This window comes from Lithobates pipiens, unplaced genomic scaffold (genome assembly GCF_037356315.1).
Source record: "Lithobates pipiens isolate NorthernLeopardFrog02 unplaced genomic scaffold, aLitPip1_a1.2 Scaffold_19, whole genome shotgun sequence".
Lineage (NCBI taxonomy): Eukaryota > Metazoa > Chordata > Amphibia > Anura > Ranidae > Lithobates > Lithobates pipiens.
The window spans coordinates 490,732,338-490,754,529 of record NW_027507764.1 but is presented as its reverse complement, the minus strand read 5'-3'; the positions used below and the strand labels follow the sequence as shown (position 1 = coordinate 490,754,529).

The window sequence follows — 22,192 nt, the reverse complement described above, 5'->3', positions numbered from 1 at the left end:
TAACGACAGCACTCTTTTATGGAGACATCTAGGGTATAAAAAGACCATTATGTCTCATGAAGATTGAAAACAAATTGTCACCATATTCCTTCTCCCTTAGTACCCAACCCAATCCAAAAGTGATGTTAATTCATAGTCAAAAAGAGATGCCTAGTACACAGAATGAGAAAATAGTATGAAAATTACCACTTTCGGACCGATCGCCCGATAATCTGATCATCAGTACACAGCTGATCATGACAGTTCATGTGAAAATATCTGAAGGGACGAGCACAAAAATATTTTTCTTGTACGATAACATAATGTAAAATTTTTCTATATTCAGTATAGGATTCATCCTTAAAAAAATCGGAAGTCCAAGACCACGCATGCTCGGAAATGAAAGAATGCATTACAATACAATACATTACATCACTTCCAAAGTTATATTCTGTCATATGAGAATTTTGGTAACTTTAGTAACCTTTTGGTTTTCGATATAAAATGATCGTACTTAGCGTGTGTATGAGGCTTGAGACTCATTCAGAGATCTCCCCACTAATTGGTGCAGTCATGTAGGTAAGATGTCCTTGGAAGTCAAAGGTTTACATGGAAATGATGATCTTACCGTAACTGATCTTCACAAGACCCACAGAAATTATCATCAGTAGGGCCAAAATCTTGGCATATGTAAAGATGTCTTGAACTCTTGTTCCCCATTTCACATTGACACAATTAATGAATGTTAAGGTGCCTAAAGAGAAACAAAAAAGTTGTATAATTTAAAAAAAAATTGTGTCTACATCCTGACATCCATAAGTGGTCTTCTTGAATTTTAATGGAGCACTTCTAGGTTTGGATTGCAAAGCCAAAGTGATGTGGTAATTATGGAAATAATATTACATTCAAATGATATTTTACACACTAAAAGGAACTCCTTAAAAATGACTAAATATACAGTTTCAATGCACACATGAAGATACTTTTTTTTTTTTTATTATGACTGTTCTTTGTGTTCCTAAAGATTCCATTATGCAATGCAAACTTTCAATTATTTCACTAGTGAACTGACAAGGGGTAGTGCTTAGTCTTAGTGGAGAGTCCTACGTTTCCACTATGGTTGCCAGGTGCTGAAGTCCATCTAGACTGATACCAGTCTAGGAATTGGCTGCTATAGTAGATCTGTACAGTGATGAATGAATGTAGTGTCACAAGAATCCTGTGTCATGTGTCCAGGTGTGTTGAAGCCCTGGATTAAGGTGGTACTATCACTGATCGTTATGTAGTAGTAGAGAAGGAGAGACTGGAGTACAGCTAAATGAGGCAAAATATGGTGCAGTAATAATAGGAACTTTGCTTTTCAAATATCCTATGTGTAATGATGTTTAAAAATTAGGAATACTCTTTGATCCTTTAAGCAGATGTTAGTTAACTTCAATTCATTGCATGTAACTGAAAACCCCAACATCCCAAGGATTTTAAATTAGAAAAAGGCTACACTGTGGAAAATATGTGGACAATCGTGTTATTGATGTATAGAGGGCAGTCACCCACCTGTAGAAAAGGATGGTTTAAATAACCAGTAAATCTATTATGCAGGGGTAACACTACAAACATAGCAGGACATGAGGCTACTACAGGGACCAGAAACATAGAAGGGATCCAGAGGATGGAAAAAAAGGATTGTGAAATTATAGGCTCAGGGGTTGAAAAGAACAACTTACTGTAAATGCAACAACAAAATTAAAGTGAATTTGAGGAGGAAACCTACACAAAATTAGACTGAAAATGTCAGAGCTTAGTTGCAGCTGAATGTGAAGTTCCTCTCTTTTGGTATGCTGCACAGCAGTGAGTCTCAGCACAGCAGTGATTAATAAGGAGCACAATTCCCTATAACATAAGACAGCTACAGATTAAACTTTTTATTTTCTGCTTTCCTCTGGCATCCAGCTTCATTTTTTTCTCTTAATTTCTTCTTATGTTGCTTATGATTTTAATTGATGTTTTTTAAAATATATGTAAAACTTAATGTAGAGCAGGAGTTTTGCCACCCAAGCTATCATGTTAAAGCGGAGTTCTACCCAAAAATGGAACCTCCTATTTAAGCACTCCTCGCTCCCTTACATGCCACATTTGGCATGTCATTTTTTTGGGGGGGGGGGGGGGGGGCTTCGTTAGGAGGGAGACTTCCTGTCCCACTTCCTCCTTCTGCCCAGGGTCCGCCAAGGTGATTCCTCCTTTCGCCTTAGGCGGCCCTTCCCTCTAGGCGATCTCCTGGGACACGTGACAGGTCCCAGGAGATCGCCTGTCCACTCCGGGAGCACAGCCGAAAACTGTCACGGCCGGGTGCCCAGAGTGGCAATGGAGGCGCCGGCGGAGAGGAGGGGGAGAGGAGCGACACTCTGTTCTGCCGCATCGCTGGACCATGGAACAGGTAAGTGTTTGTTTATTAAAAGTCAGCAACTATACGTTTTGTAGCTGCTGACTTTTAATAAACATAAAAAGCTTGGAATTCCGCTTTAATATGTTGTCCCTTAACCCCTTCCCGCCGAGCGTACGCAGATCTGCGTACTCGGCTTCCGGGGGGTATACCGGGATGATGCCCGCACCTGCAGGCATCATCCCGGTACCGTTTTTTACAGCGGGCGATTGGCTTTCCAGCCATAACAACCGATGCTGGTAAAAGCCGCTCGGCTGTTATGCCGGAGGAGCGGGAGGGGACGTCTCTCGCCGCTGTTACCGGTGCTCCTGCTCGATCGGGAGCACCGATTCCCTGTCCGACGCCTCCGGCTGCTGCGGAGGAACTGGAACGAAGCCGTAATCGGCTTCGTTCCAGTCTCCTCATCGTAAACACGGAAGCGACGTCATGACGTCACTTCCCGTTTACTCGGCTGCCAATGGCGCCGGTTTTAAAAAAATATCCGGTATTCAGAATCGCCGTTTTCGGCGATCTGAATACATTGAAGTGTAAAGGAGGGGTGGGGGGTCTTTTAGACCCCCGATCCCTCCATAAAGAGTACCTGTCACCACCTATTACTGTCACAAGGGATGTTTACATTTCTTGTGACAGCAATAAAAGTGATCAAATTTTTATTTATTTTTTAAAAACAATTTAGTCGTTTTAAAATAAATAAAATAAATAAAAAAATAAAAAAAAAATTTTCAAAGCACCCGCCGTCCCCGCGAGCTCGCGAAGCAAAGAAAACGCATACGGAAGTCGCGCCCGCGTATGTAAACGGTGTTCAAATCACATATGTGAGGTATCGCCGCGATCGTCAGAGCGAGAGCAATAATTCTAGCAGTAGACCTCCTCTGTAACGCTAACCTGGTAACCGTAAAAATTTTTTAAAGCGTCGCCTATTGAGATTTTTAGGTACCGTACTTTGTCGTCAATCTACAAGTGCGCGCAATTATAAAGTGTGACATGTTTGGTATCTATTTACTCGGCGTAACATTATCTTTCACATTACGCAAAAAAATTGGGCTAATTTTACTGTTTTGTTTTTTTTTTATTCATGAAAGTGTCCCTTTTCCCAAAAAGTTGCGTTTAAAACACCACTGCGCAAATACCGTGTGACATAAAATATTGCAACAATCGCCGTTTTATTCTCTAGAGCCTCTGCTAAAAAAATATATATAATGTTTGGGGGTTCCAAGTAATTTTCTAGCAAAAAATATGGATTTTAACTTGTAAACACCAAATTCCAAAAATAGGCTTAGTCATGAAAGGGTTAAATAAGAGTTTGGCTCCCTCTAGTGTCCTTTTGATGTTAATGCTGTTGGGACTTTTTTTTACAATTAATGAGAAACAGCGCTGCAAAGCATTAAAGAAAATGTAATTTAATGTTCAAGTGACTCATGTATTTAACCACTTTCAGACCGGACCATTTTGCTGGTAAATGACCAGAGGTCTTTTTACAATTTGGCACTGCGCTGCTTTAACTGGTAATTGCGCGGTCATGCAATGTTGTACCCAAACAAAATTTGCGTCCTTTTCTTCCCACAAATAGAGCTTTCTTTTGATGGTATTTGATTGCCTCTGCGATTTTTATTTTTTGCGATATAAACGTAAAAAGACCGAAAATTTTGAAAAAAAATGATATTTTCTACTTTTTGTTATTAGAAAAATCCAATAAACTCAATTTTAGTCATACATTTAGGCCAAACTGTATTCAGCCACATGTCTTTGGTAAAAAAAAAGTCAATAATTGTATATTTATTGGTTTGCGCAAAAGTTGTCACATCTACAAACTAAGGTACGTTTTCTGGAATTTACGCCGCTTTTAGTTTACGACTGCCTATCTCATTTCTTGAGGTGCTAAAATGGCAGGGCAGTACAAAACCCCCCCAAATGACCCCATTTTGGAAAGTAGACACCCTAAGGAAATTGATAAGTGGCATGTTGAGCCCATTGAATATTTTATTTTTTTGCCTCAAGCGATTGAATAATGACAAAAAATTTTATTTATTTTTTTTTTTACACAAAGTTGTCACTAAATGATATATTGCTCACACATGCTATGGGCATATGTGAAATGACACCCCAAAATAAATTCTGCTGCTTCTCCTGAGTACGGGGATACCACATATGTGGGACTTTTTGGGAGCCTAGCCGCGCACGGGGCCCCGAAAACCAAGCACCGCCTTCAGGCTTTCTAAGGGCGTAAATTTTTGATTTCACTTCTCACTACCTATTACAGTTTTGAAGGCCATAAAATGCCAAGATGGCACAAAACCCCCACAAATGACCCCATTTTAGAAAGTAGACACCCCAAGCTATTTGCTGAGAGGCATGTTGAGTCCATGGAATATTTTATATTTTGCCACAAGTTGCGGGAAAATTACAAACTTTTTTTTTTTTTTTTCACAAAGTTGTCACTAAATGATATATTGCTCACGCATGCCATGGGCATATGTGAAATGACGCCCCAAAATAAATTCTGCTGCTTCTCCTGAGTACGGGGATACCACATATGTGGGACTTTTTGGGAGCCTAGCCGCGTACGGGGCCCCGAAAACCAAGCACCGCCTTCAGGCTTTCTAAGGGCGTTACAGTTTTGAAGGCCATAAAATGCCAAGATGGCACAAACCCCCCCCAAATGACCCCATTTTGGAAAGTAGACACCCCTAAATTTAGGGGTACACTAGTGAGACTAGGTAATAAATGGCGGGTGCCCTGAAACTATAAAAAAATAACTAACCAACCAGCGTCACCTGTAACAGTTATATGGTGATCACTGGTGAAAGGGTTAACTAGGGGGCAATCAGGGGGCTTTATGCGGTAGTATATGGGGGTCCCTGGCGCTATAAAAAGCTGCGGCGAACCTAAATACCTACCTGCCTAACTAGCGTCACCTGTGACACTAATACAGCGATCAGAAAAACGATCGCTTATTAGGCTGGGTTCACACTGGAGCGATGCGGGAACGCCATGAATCCGCGGCGGGTTCCCGCATTGCATGCCTCCCGGCGGCAGTTCACACTGCCCTATGCGAACTGCTGGGAGTGTCAGTGAAATGTTAATGACACCCCCAGATCAGTTCGCATATCGCAGTGCGATCTGCAAACTCGGATCGCATGGTGTGAACACCCATGCGATCCGATTCTGCTGCGGACCAAAAAAAGGGTCCCGTGCGAGTTTGCGGCGGGTGCGACACGAATTCAGCCATACTATCTGTATGGCTGAACTCGAATCGCACAGAGATCGGATGTGATTTGCACTGCAGTGCGGTGCGAATCACATCCGTTCTCATAAACCGCTGCAATGTGAACCCAGCCTTAGTGACACTGGCGACGGGGGGTGATCACGGGGTTAAACCTTTATTGGGGGGGTTAGGGGGGTACCTTAGAACTAAAGGGGGCTAACCCTAACTGCCCTAACAGTTATTACAGTCACAAATGACACCCGCCGGGTGATCAGGGGGTTAAACCTTTATTAGGTAATAAATGGCGGGTGCCCTGAAACTATAAAAAAATAACTAACCAACCAGCGTCACCTGTAACAGTTATATGGTGATCACTGGTGAAAGGGTTAACTAGGGGGCAATCAGGGGGCTTTATGCGGTAGTATATGGGGGTCCCTGGCGCTATAAAAAGCTGCGGCGAACCTAAATACCTACCTGCCTAACTAGCGTCACCTGTGACACTAATACAGCGATCAGAAAAACGATCGCTTATTAGGCTGGGTTCACACTGGAGCGATGCGGGAACGCCACGAATCCGCGGCGGGTTCCCGCATCGCATGCCTCCCGGTGGCAGTTCACACTGCCCTATGCGAACTGCTGGGAGTGTCAGTGAAATGTTAATGACACCCCCAGATCAGTTCGCATATCGCAGTGCGATCTGCAAACTCGGATCGCATGGTGTGAACACCCATGCGATCCGATTCTGCTGCGGGCCAAAAAAAGGGTCCCGTGCGAATTTGCGGCGGGTGCGGCGGGTGCGATGCGAATTCAGCCATACTATCTGTATGGCTGAACTCGAATCGCACAGAGATCGGATGTGATTTGCACTGCAGTGCGGTGCGAATCACATTCGTTCTCATAAACCGCTGCAATGTGAACCCAGCCTTAGTGACACTGGCGACGGGGGGTGATCACGGGGTTAAACCTTTATTGGGGGGGGTTAGGGGGGTACATTAGAACTAAAGGGGGGCTAACCCTAACTGCCCTAACAGTTATTACAGTCACAAATAAAACCAATGCAAAAAAATAAAATAAATTACATTGGTGTCACTGTGACTGGGGGGCAGGGGTAATTGGGGGGGTGATCGGGGGGGTGTGAGTGTGCCTGGCATGTTCTACTGTGTAGTGTCGTGTTGGTGCAACTCATCGATCCTCTCTCCTCGGTGTCGGAACGAAAAATACCGACACGGAGGAGAGATTACATCACTTCCTCTCCTGTGTTTACATTACAGGAGAGGAAGTGATGTCACGGAGCATTTTCATTCGTCGGGAGCGATCGCGATTGGGTGGCCATGAATGAATGGCCGTCCCCTCGTCCGGGATCGCTCCCAAACGAATACCGACCGCCGCAGGCACCGGGCGGGGGCCCGATCGGGCCCCCGACCCGCGGGCAGGCAAGGACGTACATGTAAGCCCTTATGCCTGCCCGTGCCATTCTGTCGACGTACATCGTCGTGCGGCGGTCGGGAAGTGGTTAAATAAGCCTGGGAACAACCTACCCACAATGCCCAATTCACTTACCCACAAGGCCAAGCCACAGAACAGCCTGCTGGGTAAGCAAATAAAAGGGACGGGCTTGGCACGTTTTCTCTCTCTCCAGACGCCATTCAGCATACAGCAGGGGGCCTGTGTGGGGACCCAGGGCTGGGAGCGCCTGAGGCCTACAGCAGAGAGCGGATCGCCTGCCCAAGAGGGATCCTTATGAACTGCCCTGCTGATCGAGCAGGAGGATCGGTCTGTGTTTCAGAATATTCAAAGCCTGCCTGCAGTAAGGTCTGTGTGTGTGTGACAGACTGCGGCCTGGAAGGCGTGGAGCGGAATTGTTTGGCCTCGGAGGAGTTCCAGAACAAAGTCAGCTGGATCCAAAGCATCTAGAGGTTTCCTGCATTACAGTTACATCAGCCATCAGAAGGAGTGGTGCAGTGTGATGGCGCCAGCTTGGATCAGGACTGAGATACCAGGAAAGGAGCCTTGCAAGCATCTGGGCCTGTTGTTGTGAGCGGGCACCTGCCCAGATCAATATAGTGTACTGTTGCCGTGTTACTTTGTTACAGACTGCTGGTGAGATTTGTAGTCCCACAGAAGTTAATTAATCCATAGCTTGCATACAGTGGAATTATATGGTTGCCTTCCCTGTGCTATAACGTTAATGCTGCATCACAACCACTGCTAAGGATAAAGTATTACCAGTGCCTTCTGTTTTGTAAGTACACTATTATCAGCACATCACACAGTCTGCTGTCCACTTGTTTTTCCCTGTTGGATTTACAAATACTGCAGTCTAATAACTTGAGCTAGCTGAAGAAGAAGAAGACAACAGACTTTGTCATTTGCTATTGTAATGGAAATTTGTAAGTTCTGTATATAATTGTATTCTATTTTGGCCTTGGCACCCCAGATGTTTTAGAACTACATTTCCCATGATGATCAACTACACTGCAGAGTGCATGAGCATCATGGGAAATGTAGTTCCAAAACATCTGGGGTGCCAAGGTTTGCCAGCACGGGCCTAGGGTGTCAAAAATCCTTACACCAGCCCTGACGGTAAATATACAATACAGTGTGTTATTACTGTGTTTTTCTTTACCATTGGGTCTTACACTAACATTACCATACAGGTGTGCCAAAGGGGTTGAGTCTGTTCTTGGGATTTATAGGCAGAGTACAGGATTATACATTCATCAGCAGCTCCTACGGGGGTAGTGCTACATTAACAATTAACCTTTTTTCTCTGTTTTGATCTGTTAAAGGATTTGTTGTGTCCGCCCATGTGGCAGAGGCAAAAATATGATGACTCAGTTAGAGCAGGCCAATTTTGCAGCCCTTATGCAGGCTATCACAGGTTGCCAATCCACCCTCACTAATAAGATCGATACCCTGCAGCTGGAGATCGGTCTCATTAGGAAAGAGTTTGACAAGGTCCGTCATTGCCTCACAGAGAATGAGCACCAGCTGGGGGATACAGAGGATATGGTAAGATCCTTTCCACCCCCACTTCAGAATTTCTTTAATACCAGCTCTTATTGGGGTGTTGGTGACAATACCTGTGGGTAATGCATGGTCTCCCTAAATGTTTGCACAAGTGCTACGGCTGTACAGGATATACATAGACTGTGATTTTCCTCTTATGCTCTGAATGCACCTGCTCCTCCTATAACTGTACTGGACACGAGCCTCCTTGTCTTATGCTCTACTTTGAAGGAGAGGGAGAAGGGGCCAGCTGCCACTGATAACGCTTATGCTATATGCCTGTGCTTTTTGATTTTACTCTTACTCTGCTTTAGTCCTGTTGGTCTCTTTTTGACTATTTTATATGTTTCTATGCAACACTCTACCCAAGTTTGTGCTCCCAGCTTAGGCTGGGTGATATAACCTGCTACCCTCAGCTCGTTGGGAGCACCTCTTTTAGATTAGTATATCTGTACCTTGATTATACTGTTTCTACTGTCTGCTCTCTGTTCATAACCCCAGTTGGTTGATGACCACGTTAAGTTTTGAGATCCAAGCATGCCCTAGTTTAAGAGGGGGTGTGCAGGGTGGGAAGGGATGGGGGGACTGGCATGTACAAGTTTTCAAGTTTATTGTTTGAAGGAATGTGATTTATACCTTATCTATGGTGCTGCATATTGCTCTAAGTTTGTACATCAATTATTTTATACCTATGGTTGTATTTGCTTGATGTGATTCCCCAGCGTCCAGATGTCTCTTCCTTACAGAGCTTAATATTTTAACCCTTTTCTATGGCTCCCCGAGGACTCTAATTTCCTGGAATGTCAGGGGCTTAAATTCTAGAAATAAATGCTCCTTAGTATTTAATTTCATTTTGAAAATGTATCAGTCAGATATTTTCATTTTCCAGGAAATGCACCTCACTGGTAACCTGAGCCTTAAAATATCCTCGGCTGGGCCATTATTATCATACCACCTATTCTTCCAATGCTCTGGGAGTAAGTGTGCTTATATGCAAGAACCTCTCTTTCACACTCCTGGACTTACAACTGGACCCCAAAGGGAAATTTGTGGTTATTCACGCTGTTATTGCAAATGTGCTCCCGTCAGCCTCCCTTTCATTGTTAGCCAAGGTAACCCAGATTATAGCGACCTTTTCCACTGAAAATATAGTTTTGACTGGAAATTTTAACATGACACCTCCCCACTCTCTAGCTGGGCCTCTACATTTGGATTCACAGATGTTTGGAGATTAAAATATCCCCTCCTGAGTAGTTATACCTGTCACAAATCGATCTTATTTATGTCAGCAGCCCTGTTCTAGCCAAAGTACTAGAGGTCACTATACTACCCAGAGGGATATCTAATCATGTGCCTCTTTTGCTGTGCCTTATTGTGCTGCATGCCCCTACTGACTACCTGTGGCACCTGTCACGGTACTGGGTCTCAGATGACCGCATTGCACCGATTGCAGTATTGGCTCTTTGAGCTATAGGTTTGGCTCGGCGAGACTCTAAGGCTGCTCTGACCCAAGCTGAGAAGAGGGCCACTATACTGGAACCTCAATACTCTGCCGATAAGGGTAAGGCCAGGCATAGTGATCTGCAGAGTGCTGTCTGAGAGGTGAAGCTTCTCCAGGTTTCAGTTGGTAAAAAAAACAGTTGCTACACCAATTGCAATGGATTTTTGAGCAGGGTGACCGTACTGGCCGCCTGTTGGCGTGACTGTCTAGAGAGCAATCGATTATGACTTTTGTCGCCAACATTATAATTAGTGATGGACGAACGTTTCGCCCGGCGGTCGTTTCGCGGCGAATTTCCGACATTCGCGGTCCGCACGTTCGAACGCCTTTTTCCGTCGTTCGCCGCGGCGGACTTACGTGTTTAATGTATACAAGAACTTTAACCTTTGGTGACACGTTTATCATGTGATACAGGACAGCCAATTGAGACATGACAGCACATGGACACTTGTACATTCCCCCTAACCTATAAATACACCCGATCCGGTGGCCATTTTACATTCTTTCTTCTGTTACGATAGGGACAGGTTCCTGTGTGGAGTAGGGAGAGATAAACCACTAGCTATTTGGTACACAAAAGTTCTTTTCAGGACTGGTATAGGTGTTAGGTGTTGATAGGTTTGCTGTGCTGCTGATTCTTGCAGCAGCCTGAGTGTCTTTTGTTAGTTTAGAGAAAGGGAAAGGACGGTGTATGCTACAGGGACAGCCAGATTAGTCTTTCATCATCATCATCATCATCATCATCATTAGCTGTTACTATCAAGGTCCACAAAAGAGCTGTTCCAGTAACCACTAATCGTTCTCTTTTTTTGCCAATTTGTATAGGGACAGGAAGGAAGCAGTGTTGTCAGGCAGTGAGGGTAATTTTAAAGACTTGCTGTTATTATTAGTTCCACAAAGGTTCTTTTCAGGACTGGTATCAGTGGTACAGTAATAGGCTTGTACATGTATAATATTCTTTCTTCCAAATATAGAAAGGATATTATACTTGACTGCTGCCCTTCTGCTGCAGTCTGCTAAACATTCACAACTCACTTGTTCCACAAAAGTTCTTATAAGGACTGGTAACTTGGTATAGGGTGCTACGGTACATAGGCTTGAGTGCGGTACAGTCTGCTGTTCTGTAAGGACCGCTATCGGTCCACAATAGATAGGGTTGACGTGCACCACTGCTGACCGCTGCCCTATACTGCAGCAGTCCTTCAGCGGTATAGGGACTGACGTACAGTCTGCTAATCACTAACACACAACCTGCTTGTTCCACAAAAGTTCTTATAAGGACTGGTAACTTGGTATAGGGTGCTACGGTACATAGGCTTGAGTGCGGTACAGTCTGCTGTTCTGTAAGGACCGCTATCGGTCCACAATAGATAGGGTTGACGTGCACCACTGCTGACCGCTGCCCTATACTGCAGCAGTCCTTCAGCGGTATAGGGACTGACGTACAGTCTGCTAATCACTAACACACAACCTGCTTGTTCCACAAAAGTTCTTATAAGGACTGGTAACTTGGTATAGGGTGCTACGGTACATAGGCTTGAGTGCGGTACAGTCTGCTGTTCTGTAAGGACCGCTATCGGTCCACAATAGATAGGGTTGACGTGCACCACTGCTGACCGCTGCCCTATACTGCAGCAGTCCTTCAGCGGTATAGGGACTGACGTACAGTCTGCTAATCACTAACACACAACCTGCTTGTTCCACAAAAGTTCTTATAAGGACTGGTAACTTGGTATAGGGTGCTACGGTACATAGGCTTGAGTGCGGCACAGTCTGCTGTTCTGTAAGGACCGCTATCGGTCCACAATAGATAGGGTTGACGTGCACCACTGCTGACCGCTGCCCTATACTGCAGCAGTCCTTCATCGGTATAGGGACTAAGAGTTTTGTCACAGGGTCATTTAAAAAATGACAGGCAGAGGAAGAGGCAGGCCCTTCCGCAGGGGTGGTAGGGGTAGGGCAGGAGCAACAGGCTTGAGCCAAAGTGGGAAGTTGCAGAAGGTGCGTTCAATTACTTTAAAGGATGCACCAGACTTGGTTGAGTGGCTCGCTCAGCCTTACTCTTCTGCACCCTCCTCATCCTCTCGATCTGCACCCTCTTCTTCACTCTCTGCTATGTGCACCCCCAAAGACACTACCACCAACAACACGACCACCACCACCACCACCACATACCTTCCGCTTGAGTCACTGGAATTATTTTCCGATCCATATCAAGAGGACATTTCTGATGCGCAGCCACTCTTGGTATTGGATCAGGAAGAGGAGGTAGCAACAAGCGCTACTCAGCAGTCTGACGCCAGTACCCAGATCAGCCCAAGGAGGAGGTTGGTCCCCGGTGTTGCTGCCTACTCCGAGATCTCTACTTATAGCGGTGGGGAAGGTGACGTTGATGATGACGTGTCTAGTGATGTCACGTGGGTGCCCACAAGAGAGGAAGAGGAGGGGAGTTCAGAGGGAGATATGGACCAGCAGATAGGGAGGAGAAGCAGCAATGACTTACATTGCACAGCAGGGACAAAGCAGACTGCAAATGTATCAGGAGCGAGTCATCGACCATGTACGGTCACATCTGGCGCTCCCAGGACACCGGCACATGGCTCCGCAGTGTGGGCTTTTTTTAACGTGTCCGCTGCTGACAATAGCGTTGCCATCTGCAATCTTTGCAGTCAACGCGTTAGTCGCGGTAAGCCCAATACTCACCTAGGGACGACCGCCTTAAGAAGGCACATGAGCAGCCATCACCGAGCCCAGTGGGAGCAACGGAACACACAAAGCCACACTGCAGGCTCTCACCGTCCAGCCTCGTCTTCTACTTCTCCTTCTCCTCTCTCCTCACAATTGTCCTCCACTCCACCTTCCATCACGCCAAGCTCACATTTTTCTGCAAAAAGGCAGGCTTCCGTGGGCCTAATGTTTGAGCGTAAAAAAATGATGACGCCGGATAACCCTCTTGCCCAACGGTTGGCGGCTGGCTTGTCAGAACTCATAGCCCGCCAACTACTGCCATATAAACTGGTGGACTCGGAGGCCTTTCGCAAATTTGTGGCCATTGGAACACCACAATGGAAGGTCCCAGGAAGGAAGTATTTCTCAGAGAAGGGCATCCCAGAGCTATATGGCCATGTTCAGCGGCAAGTGAATGTATCTCTGGCACACAGTGTCGGTGCCAAGATACATCTGACCACAGACACGTGGTCTAGCAAACACGGGCAGGGAAGGTATATCAGTTTTACTGCCCACTGGGTGAACCTTCTGACGGCCGTCAAGCATGTAACCCGTGGCACCCGTGTAGATTTGGTTTTACCGCCACGGATTGCATGCAGGCCTGACTCTTCTTCTCCTCCTCCTACTCCATCCTCCTCCCTCTCCTCCTCAGCTGCCTCCTCCTTTTCCGCTGCTAGCGTCTCTTCCACTGCACCGCCCAAGCTCCCCAGAACCTATTCCACATGCCAGGTGAGACGTTGCCATGCCGTGCTGCGTCTGTTGTGCCTGGAAGCAAAGAGCCACACTGGCCCGGCACTCCTTTCAGCTTTGCGTTCACAGGCAGATGAGTGGCTAACACCGCTCAATTTGACAGTTGGTAAAGTGGTGTGTGACAACGGTGCCAATCTGCTTAGCGCATTGAAACAGGGCAAAATCACGCACGTGCCGTGCATGGCACACGTCTTAAACTTGGTCGTGCAGCGATTCCTTGTCAAATACCCTGGGGTCCAGGACATCTTGCGGCAGGCAAGGAAAATCTCGGCCCATTTCAGAAGATCTTACACGGCCATGGCTCGCCTTGCTGACATTCAGCGGCGACACCATCTGCCGGTCAGACGTCTTATTTGCGATTGCCCGACGCGATGGAACTCAACCTTCTATATGCTTGATAGGCTGCTCCAGCAGAAACGTGCAGTTAACGTCTACCTGTATGAACTCTGCGAAAGAAACGGTTCTGGGGAGCTGGGTTTTTTTTCACCGCGCCAGTGGCTGCTCATGCGCGACACATGCAGACTTCTGCGGCCATTTGAGGAGATCACCAAACTGGTCAGTCGCAGCCATGGCGCCATCAGTGACATGGTACCTTATGCCTTCTTTCTGGAGCGTGCATTGCGTCGTGTCATTGATCAGGCTGTGGAGGAGCAGGAGCGGGAAGATGAGGAAGTCGCAATGCTGGATGAATTCCCAGGGGGGGCTACTCTATCTGAGACAAGTCAACAACAGGAGTCTGATGAGGAGTCAGAGGAGGATGGTGCCGGGGCGGATGAGCAGGAGCAAGAAGAGCATGCTTTAAACCTTTCTGGGATCCCTGTTGTGCGAGGATGGGGAGAGGAGAATGAAGAGGACGACATTATCCTGGATGATGAGCAGGAGCCAGGCCACCACACCGCTTCCACTTTAGTGCAAATGGGGGCCTTCATGCTCCAGTGTTTTAATAGGGACCCCCGTATAAAAAGCATGAGGGTCAAGGACCAGTACTGGGTGGCAACGTACTTAGACCCCCGGTACAAACACAAAATGGCGGAAATGTTACCGCCGTCGCAGAGGGCTGTCAGAATGCAGCACTTCCAGGCCTTGCTTCGAGAAATGCTGCATTCTGCTTTTGCGTGCGCTGGCAGAGGAGCAATTCCCACTCCCAGAGAAGGATTTGCGGGTACCAATCCAACAGCGCCTGCAAGAAGAGGCCGGTTTGAAGATGTGTTGGTGACTTCGGATATGAGGTCATTCTTTCAGCCGACCCATCGACAGGTGTCATCCGGATCCAGCATCAGGGAACGCCTAGACCGTCAGGTGTCCGACTACATTGGGTTAACGGCCGATGTGGACGCTCTGAGGAGTGATGAACCCCTAGACTACTGGGTGGGCAGGCTTGACCTCTGGCCAGAGCTTGCCCAATTTGCAATCGAACTGTTGGCTTGCCCCTCATCCAGTGTCCTGTCCGAAAGGACGTTCAGCGCAGCAGGGGGGATTGTGACCGATAAGCGTACTCGCCTAGCTCACCACAGTGTTAACTACCTCACATTTCTAAAAATGAATGAGGCATGGATCTCGGAGGAATTCAACACATGTGACCAGTAGACCATGTATATGTCTATAAACTATTTTTTTAATCAAGCACACAGACCTTCTTAATTCATTTGGCTCACTTCCTTGACCCAAAAAAGCACACCGTACTATATGCCCCTACCCTCCTCTTTGAAGAGGTTGAGCGGTGTCATATTTCTACTGGGGCTGCTTATGATATCCCTGTGCTGTGCTGACTTCCTCCTGGGGGTTCTTATTATGAAGGGATCACACTATCCCTGTGCTGTGCTGACTTCCTCCTGGGGGTTCTTATTATGAGGGGATCACACCATCCCTGTGCTGTGCTGACTTCCTCCTGGGGCTGCTTACGGTGCTGCTGTCAGTGCTGTATGTCACGGTGCTGCTGTCAGCGCTGTATGTCACGGTGCTGCTGTCAGCGCTGTATGTCACGGTGCTGCTGTCAGCGCTGTATGTCACGGTGCTGCTGTCAGCGCTGTATGTCACGGTGCTGCTGTCAGCGCTGTATGTCACGGTGCTGCTGTCAGCGCTGTATGTCACGGTGCTGCTGTCAGCGCTGTATGTCACGGTGCTGCTGTCAGCGCTGTATGTCACGGTGCTGCTGTCAGCGCTGTATGTCACGGTGCTGCTGTCAGCGCTGTATGTCACGGTGCTGCTGTCAGCGCTGTATGTCACGGTGCTGCTGTCAGCGCTCTGTATTACGGTGCTGCTGTCAGATGCCTCTATCACGGTGCATGTGTCATTCCGGTATGTCACGCTGCTGGTGATCATCTCCTGCACCCTCTTCTTTGCCTACCCTGGTCCCTGACCTTCCCTCTCCTCCATTGCCTTCATTAGCTCCATAGTCCTGAATTGTTAGAACAATTTCCCAAATAAAATAAAAATGCTTGTAGTTATCGATCCCAAATTCACCTCATACATGTATTATGTCATTGTCCAGATGGTGGGACTACGTTTTACCCCCTAATAATTACCACGTGGCCGCAAATTCGACATGAAGGTTTGCAAAGTTCGCCTCCCATTGAAGTCAATGGGGCCCGCGGCGAACGTTCGGTTTCGCGAACGTTTGGGTCCGTTCGCATTTCGCTTTCGCGAAACGTCCCGTCGGAAGTTCGTCCATCACTAATTATAATATCTCAGGGAATTTCAAGCTATTACCTCTTTTATGTGGCTTGACTCCCTGGATAGCCAGGACTACACTACAGCTTTCATTATTGGAAGAGGATCTAGCTTTGCCAAATTTTAAGAAATACTATTGGGCAGCGTTAATGATCACTGTATGGTGGTGGTTTAACAGTGAACTGGGAGGCAGTGTTCCTTAGATACTTTTCAGAACTCAGTAATTTGGTGTATAGAGGCCTGAGATTTAGTACCCAGGTTACGAAGCCCATAAAGACCAGGATAGTTTGGAGACAGGTCACCGTATACCTTAATGATCCTGGCACCATGTCTCCACATACATATATACTTCTTTATCATTTAGGTTCCGTGCCAGATCCGCAGATCTGGGCTAGTTATGATATCAGAACATTGCAACACATTATGTCTGAGGAACGTCTTCTCTCATTTATAGAGATGAAGCTTCAATTTTGGTTTCTTCCCTGGATGTTCTTCAGGTATCTACAGCTTAGGCATGCTGTACAGGCACAATTTCCTGACACTGTGGTTCTTGCTACACACTCACTTGAAACTCTTCTCATAGCTAAGAATATAGACAGGACTCTGTCATCTATTTACCTCTGACTTACATGTAAAGACACTACAGAAATTACAATTGTTTCAAGCTTGGCTCTGTGATATACCAACCCTGACAGAAGAAGACTGGAGTGATAGTCTTCGACAATACATTCCACTTATGATCTTGACCAAGGACTATCCGTCATCTATACTAATGTAGACGTTATTTGCCCCAAGTGAAGGTAGTCGTGGGGAATTTTATTCACATGATATGGGCATGTTCGCTCATACAGACCTATTGGAAGGCAGTAGTGGGTTGGTGGAGTTACACTGGAAACAGATCCCTTAATCCTTCTTCTGGGCATTACTAATAACCTACCTACTAAAAAGCATACCAAACTATTTGCATTCTATGCTGCTTACTATGCTAGGAAGATTATCCTGTCCAAATGGAAAGTGCCAGATCCTTCCTTGATCTCAGCATGGGAATCTTTACAAAAATGCAACTCTGCCTTTGTACAAGTTGGCATATATGGGCTGTCCGAAGAAGTTTAACAGAATATGGTCCGCCTGGGTACAGGTTAAACATGTCACAATATAAGATAGCTAGTAAGTAACTCTGTTTTGTGATACAATGTATTTTAGGCATTCTATGTTCCATTACTCCCTCTCAATCTCATATTTGGTTATGCTTAATGTGTTTATCTGGCTCTGTCTATCCCTGCCCCCCTCAGTTTTCCCTCTTTCTGGATCTGGCCCTAGGAGCTATTATGCTGCTTTTTGCCCTAACCCCCTCCCCCCTTCTTATTTTCCACCCTTCCGAGATGGTATTATTATGTGACGGGGATAGAGGAACAGAGGGAGCCCCCATTATATACATGTTGCTGTTTTAATAAAGTATTGATAAAGAACTTTCACCAAACTAACCTATACATGAAGTTATGCGATTGCCTGTTTTTGCTCTTTTCTACTTATGTGAATTTATGTTAAAGTCTTGTCATAATGTGCACTATATTTATGTTCCCATTTACACATGTAATGTGCTGTAACTTGAATAAACATTCCTCCTGTTAAAAAATTTAAATAAAATATATAGGGTAGGTTTTCTGAATTCGTGATTACAGTGTATAAAGTATAGAACATAAAATGTGCAATAAAGGTAAATGGGGAAAAAAAACTGTATAAATGAATACTTACATACACAAGCTGCAGCTATTAATCTAACAGCTGCATATGGAGGTTCACAGAATGGGAAGATTGGCTGAACAATATAATTGGCAAATGTAATGGCAATAATTGCTTGCGTCGTAGGCTCTATGATTAATAAAGATGACCACAGTCTGATAAAGGCAGTAAATCCTCCAAATGCCTCCAGTATATAAGCATAGCTTGCTCCAGACTTTATGACAGATGTCCCAAGCTCTGCATAACACAGTGCTCCAAACATAGAAAAGATGCCCCCTAGTGTCCAGACAATCAGGGACAGTCCAAAAGATTCACTGTACATCAGAACTCCCTTTGGAGATACAAAAATCCCAGATCCAATCATGTTCCCAACTATTAAGGAAACTCCATTGAAAAGTGTGATCTCTTGTTTCATTTTCATTTTGTCCTTCTCATGATTTAGACTTTTTATGCTTTTTTTCGTTTTCTTGATTTCATTTTTTTCAACCTGCTGCTCACAGCAAAATAAAGTCCACGGCAGTGACATATTGATTTTAATCCAGGGTCAGCTTGAAATGAGAAAAGAAAGACAATAGTGATAATTAGGAGTGTCTTTAGGTACAAATAATGTAGAAAATATGTACTCTAATATGTAGCAGCATATAATCTAGCTGACTCCCACTAAAATATTTATTAACGGGACCTAGATTCACTAACCTTATCCTTCCTGTATTGGTAAACAAGTCAATTATGAATGTTATAGGATTTACAGTAGGCATCCTGTAGGTGCACTTTAGCTCAAGCCTATTTTCTCATTTATCATACAGTGGGGCTGATTTACAAACAGTTTGCGCCATGAGTTGCGGCGTACACCGATGCGCAACGGCCGTTTCTCGCATTCACAAAACATTTGCGCCTGTAACACAGCGCAATTCCCCATTTACTATCATGTTGCCGGTGCACGGGAGGCAGCGATCAGTGCGCCGCTATAGACATGGCGCACACATTATTCAACTCAACTCAGAATTAAAAGAAGGTGGAAGTGCCAATATTATGGGGGTGATGTGTGTGATGTGAGGAAGTATAGTCATAACTGTCCAAGTAACAAATATGCCCAAAATAGAATGGAAAAGTAACTTTCTGTGAACAAGCCTGCTGCGCCTGCAAATACAATTGGAACTGTGCGAGGTCAATTTATGCACTGCGCATGCGCAAGCGGCATTTGTGCTTTGGTTCACTGCGCCGGCAAAATCTTAGTAAATGTCAAGCCACGTAAATGCATTTGCATAAGTTGAACAGGCGCACCTCTCAACTTGACTTTTTTTTTTTTACGCTGGTTCACTTCTATGGTTTTTTTTTGCACACAGGTCATGTTAGCATTAAGAAAAAAAAATTAAGAAAAGAAAATGTGTGGGGGTCCCCCAAAATTCAATACCAGGCCCTTCAGGTCTGGTATGGATATTAAGGGGAACCCCACGCCAAAAAAAATGGCATGGGGGTCCCCCTCAAAATCCATACCAGACCCTTATCCGAGCATGCAATCTGGCAGGCCGCAGGAAAAGAGGGGAGGACGAGAGAGCGCCCCCCTCCTGAACCGTACCAGGCCACATGCCCTAAACTTTGGGAGGGTGCTTTGGGATACCTCCCCAAAGTAACTTGTCCCCATGTTGATGAGGACAAGGGCCTCATCCCCACAACCCTGGCCGGTGGTTGTGGGGGTCTGCGGGTGGGGGGCTTATCGGAATCTGGAAGCCCCCTTTAGCAAGGGGACCCCCAGATCCCAGCCTCCCCCCATGTGAAATGGTAAGGGGGTACAAAATTACCCCTACCATTTCACAAAAAAAGTGACAAAAATGTTAAAAATGGCAAGAGCCACTTTTTGACAAGTCCTTTATTAAAGTCTTCTTCTTTCCATCTTCTTCGAGTCTTCTTCCTTCTTCCTTTCTTCATCCTTCGGTTTCTTCCTCCATCTACTTCTTCCTTAGATCCTCTGCTTCTTGCTCCGGTGTTCTTGTCCAAGTTGCCTCTCAAAGTCACGCTGGAAGTCGTGTTGCCCCTGTGTGAATGGACTGTTAATGATATGGCATATAATCGCTGCGCTTATGTGTGCGCCGGTTCATACGCTCAATTAATAATTTATCTGGCGCACAAATTAAGGTATGAACCGGCGCAGCGCATTCATCTTAGTAAATTACCCCCTATGAGTAACTGGGCCCAGATTTTACCAATCAGTTAAAACTGTTACAGAGTCACCTAGAGTATTGTAAGGGCAGCTAGAAATGGTTAGCATAAGACCTACACTGTCTTAGACTCTGGAGTGACTTTGCTAGGTTCAAGTCTGCCTGCAGGACTTCAGTGTTCCAGGAAGGTGAACATTGCTAGAGTCTATGCAAATACTATAAAACAGGAAGGAATAGTCTCCAATAAAAAAGGAAAAATTTGTTATTTCTGTCCATTTCGTTGGAGCCCTTTTGGTGATGTACTAATGGCAATGCTGGGTGACTCCTAGATACTCCCAGTTCAAGAAAGTGGGTACTTGAGAAAGAGCTCTGTCAGGAAAAAAAGATCCATGCAAATCTTATTCTGCTCAATGGGGAATTTTTCATACCTAAAAATTTTGCTAACTGCAAAACCAAAATAGTAGTTTATCTCCTCTGTGATTGTTCCTGTTTTTATGTTGGCAAGACGAAAATGGAGCTTTGGCAAAGGGCATACCAACATGTTGTGAGTATGCGCACTTACATCCCAGAACTCCCATTGGGGAGACATGTGTCTTCCATTCATGTTTTTTTTTTGCCGAAAATCTCCTTTGTTGTCCTGGATCGGGTTCACCCCGGACAACGGGGAGCTGATTGGAATAAAACCCTCTTACAACATGAGCCATGCTGGATATTTAGGCTGAATGCCATATCTCCCCCAGGTTTGAACAAATCCATTTTTTTCAGACCATTTTTTGAGGGTTTTCCATCAGAGGCATCCGAAATTGCCATGCAAATCAATATTGGTCTATTTGATATCTGGTCTTTCTAGTTCCTTTTATCATAGGTTTCCATAATACATTTTCTCCTAAATATGTTTTGAGTTGTAATGGATAAGGATGAGCCGAACACCCCCCTGTTCGGTTCGCACCAGAACCTGCGAACAGACCTAAACTTTGTGTGAACTTTAGAACCCTATTAAAGTCTATGGGACTCGAACGTTCAAAATCTAAAGTGCTAATTTTAAAGGCTAATATGCAAGTTACTGTCCTAAAAAGTGTTTGGGGACCTGGGTCCTGCCCCAGGGGACATGGATCAATGCAAAAAAAGTTTTGAAAACTGATGTTTTTTCAGGAGCAGTGATTTTAATAATGATTAAAGTGTAACAATAAAAGTGTAATATTACTTTAAATTTCGTACTTGGGGGGTGTCTATAGTATGCCTGTGAAGGGGCGCATGTTTCCCATACTTAGAACTGTCCCCGCACAAAGTGTCATTTCTGCAGGAAAAAAAGTCTTTTAAAATCACTTGCGGCTGTGTGAATTGTCGGCTCCTGTAATACAGAGAACACTCAATGAGTGTTCTCTGTATTACGGGAGCCGACAGTTCATTCATTGATAAAAAAAAATGAAAAAAAACCTGGGGTTCTCCTAAATTCAATTACCAGGCCCTTCAGGTCTGGTATGCATATTAAGGGGAACCCCACGTCAAATAAAAAAAAAAAAATTGACGTGTGGTCCCCCTAAATATCCATACCAGACCCTTTATCCGAGCATGCAACCTGGCAGGCCGCAGGAAAAGCGGGAGGACGAGAGAGCGCCCCCCTGCTCCTGAACCGTACCAGGCCACATGCCCTCAACATTGGGAGGATGCTTTGGGGGTCTGTGACCCCTCAAAGCACCATGTCACCATGTTGATGGGGACAAGGGCTTCATCCCCACAACCCTGGCCGGTAGTTGTGGGGTCTGCGGGTGGGGGGGCTTATCAGAATGGTAAGGGGGTACTATTTCACAAAGAAAGTGTAAAAAATGGTTAAATAAGACAAACACACTTTTGATCATCTCTCCGGGGTCCAGCGATGGATGATCTGATCCAGCGACGGGTGATTTTCAGTCTAGCGCAGTCCACCCATGCATCCATCTTCTTTCTCCACAGAGGAGACACTGCGGGGATCCCAGTGCCTGACGTTTCTTATATTAGGAGGGTGTGGC

At 45.5% G+C, this 22,192-nt stretch overlaps 1 protein-coding gene across 1 annotated transcript in view; it reads right to left on the bottom strand.

Annotated features, from left to right (window-relative positions):
• Positions 1 to 22,192, bottom strand: part of LOC143997396 (Y+L amino acid transporter 2-like) — a 67,305-nt gene that overhangs the window by 32,400 nt on the left and 12,713 nt on the right. The window contains exons 2-3 of the mRNA XM_077492992.1: positions 18,037 to 18,572; positions 608 to 733 (exon numbers count right to left, since the gene is read on the bottom strand). Of these exons, the coding sequence (XP_077349118.1) occupies positions 608 to 733; positions 18,037 to 18,550 (640 nt within the window). The 5' untranslated portion in view covers positions 18,551 to 18,572. The remainder of the gene's footprint in view (positions 1 to 607; positions 734 to 18,036; positions 18,573 to 22,192) is intronic.